Raw genomic sequence first — 6,758 nt, 5'->3', positions numbered from 1 at the left:
AGTTAATTGTTGTGCCAGATCAACATGCGGTCCTGTGCCAGCTAACATTTCATGAGTAATTCCTTGCTGGCGAAAGTGTGGTTTTTGAGAATAATCATAACAGGAATCCATAAAATCTGTAAGCCATAACAAATATTCTCCTCCCGTTAAGGTAGCTTTAGCTAAGCCTTTCCAGTCCCATGGGGGAAGAACTTCAGCTGCAATTGTCTCTAAAATAGCAATAGTATATGGTGCAGTTGCACCATATTGAGCAGCAGCTGTTTTCAATTCTTTAAGATTCTTAAATGGAATGGATGTATAAGTAGCAATTCTAACATTGGCTTGAGTAGGGTGAGGAGCATATGTTATAGGATAAGCATGCAATATTTTTGAAAACCCACTCACATCTTCACCTTGTTGTTTAGCTTGTAGCAATGATAACTGTAAGGGTGAGTGAGGTGATATTTGATGGTATATGTCAGGAGGGGGCGGACGTCTACCAGCTTCTATTGCTGGCAAAACAACAGGTTCCTTTTTTAAAAGTGTTTGCTGTTTCTTCAATTTAAAAGGCGTATTAACAAACACTTGATCATTTTCATTATGATACTGAGCAGCTTCTTTTTCTAATTCAGCTTCCTCATCGGAGGATAATTCTTCAGATAATTCTATAGGTCTCAAGGCGCTCTTGCTTTGTTTTAACGGTCGGCATTTTTTACCTCCCGTATTTGAGTACATAAGAAAGGGATTTTTAAAATTAGATTCCTGAATATCTTTTTGTTCATTATTGATTATTGATGGATATTCAGGTGGAGCAGAGGGTTGTGAATCAGGATTAGTAAGAGCAGAAGGTTTTAAACCTGAATCCGCTGAACGAGATCGAGGACGTGTTTGTCGTTGCCATTTATCATATTCAGTATCACCTTGTAAACATTCTTTAATTAAAGTCCATAAAGGAAAAGCATCTATAGGGATCTTATCAGGGCCGTTAGCAGCATAATAGCCTTTAATGTTTTCACCGACCCTATTCCATGTTTCTAAATTAATAGTGCCTTTATTCAGAAACCAAGGACACACAGTGTCTATAAATTCTAAAAATCCACCCACCTGCTTGGTGGTTACAGATATATTTCGACTTTTTAACAATGTCTTAACCATAGCTACAAACAGCTGTCTTTCCGTACTATGTACATGTCCCATATTTTAAATTGTAAATGCTGAATATGAGGGAGCCCTACCGTTGAGTCACGAGGTTCAGTCTGGACCCCCTTGCTTTCTAAGACACCTTATAGAAAGGGCTTAGGTGCGGCTGGATCCAGACTTAGTCTCAGACTTGGTCAACGGAAAATCTAAGACAAAAAAGGGATTTTTGTTTTTATTTTACTGAGATAAATTTCTACTTTCTTATATTTTACACCTTCCTAGTAGTTCTGCCCCCCTTTATTTCCCCTTTTCCTTACCGCGGTTCTGTTGATTCGGAGGCAGCTCACCCTGGTCAAAGGCAACCGAGTTTCCCGGGTTTCGGCACCATTTGTCAGAGACCAGCTCTTTCCAGGACGATGAAGGACAGGCGGACCACTGCTCTTTGAGCAAGTGACAGTTTATTGCTTCTTCTTATGCTCTTTTTATAGTCAGTACATATCGCAAAGGTCATCAGTATAGGTTAACAAACAATATGAATACGTATATTTTCTATATGCTACAAATCAATCAAATGTTATCTACAAAATTTATGGTACTGTTTACTACATTTTTGTGATATATATTCCGTGGCTACAAGACATCTGGTGTCCTTATCATTGTTGTGTATACAGGATGTTTTTGCTTAAGTTAGGGGCTTTGTTTAAGGAGCCAACCCTTTCAGGCAGGCTTCCTTAGAAAAGATTAACCCTTACCAGGCAAATCCTTTCGAGGGCCATTCTACCCTTTCAGGCAGATTGGTCTCATCAGGTTTGCAGGAGGGGCAATTCCACAATTGCCTTGATTCTCTCTGGATTAACTCTCCGTTTCCCTTCACCAATCAAATGTCCCAAACACCTCCCTCCTTTTTGGACGCATTGCAGTCTGGGGTTTGATACTCCTCGCTCGCTCTCTTCTCTACTACTCTTCTCTCTCTCCTACACCTCGCCCGCATCTCTAAGAAGATGGCGGCATTTTCTTAGCAGCCATCAGCGGGCACTGACGGGTTAAGAAATAGAGAGCGGTGGAGAAATGGATTGCTTTCTGGAGAGCTCCCTTGGATTCCTCTGCCATTCGTGGCCAGCCCAGGCAAAATCCAGCACGGAGGAAGATAGCCCAGGGGTCTCTGCCTGAAGAAAATGCACCTCCCACTGACTCGCGGGGTTTTGCCTATAAAGCTGGGCGCCCTGCACTGACTCACTGGTGGCCTCCCCTGTGGGAGGATCCATAGGGCAGATGGTTACGTATCTTTCTTAATCAATATTGCTATTCTCTTGTGCAACCAGCAGGTGCATTGCCATCCTTATGCTTTTTGCTGCTTAGGAAGAAGCCCACAGCACACGACATGAGATAGACCCACAGCTTTATTGCGTGGCACCAGGCGGCGGCTGCTGCAGGCGCAGCCGGGACAGGGCTCATGTCTTGGCACAGCCGCTCAGTAGAAGAGGGGCTGCCCGTACTCCTGTGCCAGCTGCAGCAGGCACTCGAGCAGCACCATGGCGTTGGGCCGCAGATCCGGCGGCACCTCCTGGCTGACCACGTGGCGCAGGAAGGCCACGTTTGGCTCGGCCGGGAACCAGTACGACCGCTCCAGGCGGCCGTAGGTGTTGATGAAGGCCTCGATTGCGGGCAAGTGCACCTCGGGGACGTAGCCCAGTGCCCACAGTCGCCTCATCACAAACTCATAGTTCCAGATTGCGGCCACGCTCAGATCACGGCTAGCTCCCCGCTCCGTCTCCTCGACCATCTGTGGCAGAGAGGGTACGGTCAGTACCGGCACCCGCGGGTGACCGAGCACAAGGGGGACCAGGGCGCACCGGGCCGTGGCTGCGGGCACTGTGCCCGGCTCCCCGGCTCGCAGCACCAGCCTACCTCCACGATTCCCTCGGGGATGGTGGCGGCACTGAAGCCGCGGTAGCGATCCGCGTTGGGGAAGACGCTGTGGACGATTCGGCGGTCAAGCTGGAAGGCGATCTCGCCCAGCAGCCGCTGCCATCTCGGCTGCCAGCTCTCTGCGGGAACCAGCAGCGTCAGGCACTCATCCCCAAACCAGTGTTTTCCCTCCGTTCCTCCCCCGACACCTGCCAGGGGCTTCCAGAGGCCGCCGTGCCAGCCTTCCCTGTGCACAGGCTTCCAAAGGTTGCTCCCAAGCTCTCCCACGTGCCCCTGGTACAGGGCGCCCCGATGTTCTCTCCCATGATTCCACCACCCCCCCCCCCCCCCCCCCCCGGCACTCACCTCGCCGGCTGAAGCTTGGCTCCCTAGAGAGGGTTCTGGAGTTCCAGCTCTGGTCTGTCAGTGTCAGCCCCCAGTCCAATGGGCTGGCAACAGGACAAGGTGTGGATGTTGGCAGCTGCCGCACCCACAGGCCCGAGGCCGCTACAGAGCTGCCTGCGTTCTCAGCAGAGCTGGGGAAAGAGAAGGGTCCTGGGGCTCTGTGTGGCACAGACACATAGGGGGGTGCTGAGCTGGGCCTTGCGCCACGGTAGCCGTGCTGGAACGGCTGTTGGTTCCGCCGCTCCAATTCCCGCCTCAACTCTCGGTTCCTATTCCACAGCAGCCTGGTCATGGCTCTGAGTTGTTCAAGGTAAGTGTAGAAACAGGGCCTGACGCAAGGCCAGCGCCTGCTGGGACCCGGCTCCATGGGTGCTCCTGGCACTGGCTCCTGTGCCTCCTGCAAGGGTACTGCAGGTCTGTTCACGCTCTCAGCAGAGCTGGGGAAAGGGAAGGGTCCTGGGGTTCTGTGTGGCACAGACACGTAGGCGGGTGCTGAGCTGGGCCCTGTGCCGCGGTAGCCGTGCTGGAACGGCTGTTGGTTCCGCCGCTCCAATTCCCGCCTCAGCTCCTGGTTCCTGTTCCACAGCAGATTTGTCATAGCTCTCAGCTGATGAAGGACCGTGAAGAGTCCGGGCCTGATGCCAGGCAAGTACCCGCTGGGACCTGGCTCCATGGGTGCTCCTGGTGCTGGCTCCTGTGCCTCTGGCAAGGGCACTGCAGGTCCGTGCATGCTCTCACCAGAGTTGGGGAAGGGAAAGGGTCCCGGGGCTCCGTGGGGCACAGACACATAGGGGGGTGCTGAGCTGGGCCCCACGCCATCTGCCGCACCCTGGTAGCTGCGCTGGAGCTGCTGTTGGTCCTGCCGCTCCAATTCCCACTCCAGCTCTTGCTTCTCAGCCCAGAGCGCCAGTATTTGGCGTTCCAGCTGATCAAGCTGGTTGAAGATCAATGTCTCGTTGCGAGGCAGGTGCCTGCTGGGTCCCGGCTCCATGTCCGGTCCCGGTGCTGGCTCCTGAGCCTCTGGCAAGGCCACTGCCTTGGGCGCAGGATATCAGCAGCAGGTGGGGTGTGGTCCGAGGTGATGTCACAAAGGGACTGGGTCCTCCATGGTGCTCGGACCCGGCACACGGCTCTGCAGTGCCACGGGGCCCGTCTCGGGGCACCACAGGCAAGGGGAGGCCAGAGGATGGGAAGGCTGAACCGCCTCTCGTGCAGCGTCTTGGCCTTCCCAGCATCTTCGTGTCCCATGTCCCAGCGGCAGCTGCTCTCACAGAGTCATTGAATCATTTTGGTTGGAAAAGCCCCTCAAGGTCATCGGGTCCAAGCCTTCACCTCACACTGACAAGCCTGCCACTGAACCATTTCCCTCAGCACCTCAGCTCTACTGGTTTGGCATCCCTCCAGGGATGGGAACTCCCACACCTGCCTGGGCAGCCCACGCCAGTCCAACAAGCCTCTTGGGGGCAAAGTTCTTCCTCATTTCCCAGCTAAGCCTCCCCTGGAGCAACCCGAGGCCACTTCCACTTGTCCTGTCATTCGTGACTGGGGAGAAGACGCCGACTCCCACCCCTAACCTCACTACAGCCTCCTGTCAGGGAGTTGCAGAGTGTGATTGTGTCTCTCCCCACCCTCTTCATCTCCAGGCTGAACATCCCCAGGTCTCTCACTTGTTTTCATTGTCACTTGTTTGCACTGTGGCCACAGTTGAGTTTGTGGGCGAGTTAAGAGAAACATTTGTTCCATGTATATTACAAACCAGCACATGAATTTTTCTTCTGCGTGTGCCAGACAGTCCCAGTGAAATTTTTTGAGAAATCACAAAATCGTTACGGGTGGACAGGACCTTGAAGATCGTCGAGTCCAAGCACTAAGCTGACACTGCCAAGCCCATCCCTAAACTAAACCATATCCCTCCGTCCTTCATCTAGATGTCTTTTCAATATCCCTAGGGACGGTGACTGCACCGCTCCTGCCTCGCTGGGCAGTCCATTACAATGTTTAACCACCCTCTTGGTGAAAAAGTTCTTCCTAATGTCCAACCTAAAGCCCGCCTGCTGCGACCCAAACCCATTTCCTCGTGTTCTTTCACTCACTACCGCAGAGAAAAGATCAACCCCCTCCTCCCTACAACTCCCCTTTAGCTACATGTAGAGGGTGGTCGTGTCTCCTCTAGGCTAAACGCCCCCAGCTCCCTCAGCTGCTATTCACACAACCTGTTCTCCAGGCCCTTCCCCAGCGCTGCTGCCCGGCTCTGGACACGCTCCGGCCCCTGCGATCCTTCTTGCACTGAGAGGCCCAGAACTCGACACGGCACTCAAGGTTGAGCCTCACCAGTGCCCAGTACAGGGGAACAATCACCTCCCTGGCCCTGCAGACCACACTGTTCCTGATACAGGCCAGGATGCCCTTGGCCTTCTTAGCCAGCTGGGCACGCTGCTGGCTGATGTTCAGCCGGCTGCTGGTTAACACTCCCAGGTCCCTTTCCACGGGAAAGCTTTCCAGCCCCTGCGCCCCAAGCCTTGCTTTTGTGCCTTGCCACAGTGCTTTCCTACGGACCTGGGAGATACAGGCAAGACAACTGCGCTGAGCAGTACTGGGCTTTAAGCAGCCCCTAAAGTTTTAAGGTCTTGCACTTCAGCAAGGTATGGAGTGAACAGCACAACTATTTCAACCTCCACTTTGAGAGCACGGCTGTTTGAAGCACAGATGCAGAAATTTCGTGTGGAGAATGTGCCTGCCTTCAAGATCAGAAAAACTCCCTGGCAGACCCCCAGTCATTAGAGAGGGCCAAGAGCCATCAGCTGTACACCAAGTACGCGTTTGTTGTGCTTATCCCCTCCAGCTGTTGAAAGACAAATGGCCAAAGTCTATTCCAGCAGAAAGGATTTAAAGGGACAACCACTATTGGATGCAGGCTGGGAATGCATGCTGATGGACAGAGTTTTGTAGAGAACAGAGTAAAGAGGACAGGCACAGGCGCTCCCCTCAAATACCTCTGCACAAAGACTGAGTTCCTAGCCTTCCAACCAAAGAACTGACAAAACAGCAGAAGCAGCGGCCAAATCTGAAGGTCTGGCCTTGATCCCTGAAAAGACACTGAGGATACTGGGCCCGATCCTGCCTTATGAAGAAGGTGGTAGAAAATGTATCGGTGATTTGGCAGCAAAGGAACAAAAAGATGGCTGGGCAACAACCCCTCAGAGGCGACTAGGCCTCAAAATAAATCATAAAAAATAGGTCTAATAAGAGAGGACCCCGCCAAGGGGTCCAGCCAGGAGTTGAAAAGTGACCTAACACAGGTGAGAGCATCATCGCAGGGGTGACAA

General features: G+C 52.5%; 1 protein-coding gene across 1 annotated transcript; it reads right to left on the bottom strand.

Moving 5' to 3' along the window:
- Positions 1 to 2,590: 2,590 nt before the first annotated feature.
- LOC133628894 (uncharacterized) lies at positions 2,591 to 6,037 on the bottom strand. Its single transcript, XM_062018856.1, has 3 exons — positions 3,394 to 6,037; positions 3,028 to 3,167; positions 2,591 to 2,902 (listed from the first exon to the last, which is right to left on the bottom strand). The coding sequence occupies exons 1-3, from the start codon at positions 4,421 to 4,423 to the stop codon at positions 2,591 to 2,593; spliced, it is 1,482 nt and encodes a 493-aa protein (XP_061874840.1). The 5' UTR covers positions 4,424 to 6,037.
- Between the last annotated feature and the right edge of the window lie 721 nt (positions 6,038 to 6,758).

The sequence above is a fragment of the Colius striatus genome, chromosome Z (genome assembly GCF_028858725.1).
Source record: "Colius striatus isolate bColStr4 chromosome Z, bColStr4.1.hap1, whole genome shotgun sequence".
NCBI classification, from domain to species: Eukaryota; Metazoa; Chordata; class Aves; order Coliiformes; family Coliidae; genus Colius; species Colius striatus.
Note: the sequence above shows the minus strand (reverse complement) of the source record. Positions and strands in the feature narration are given on the sequence as shown.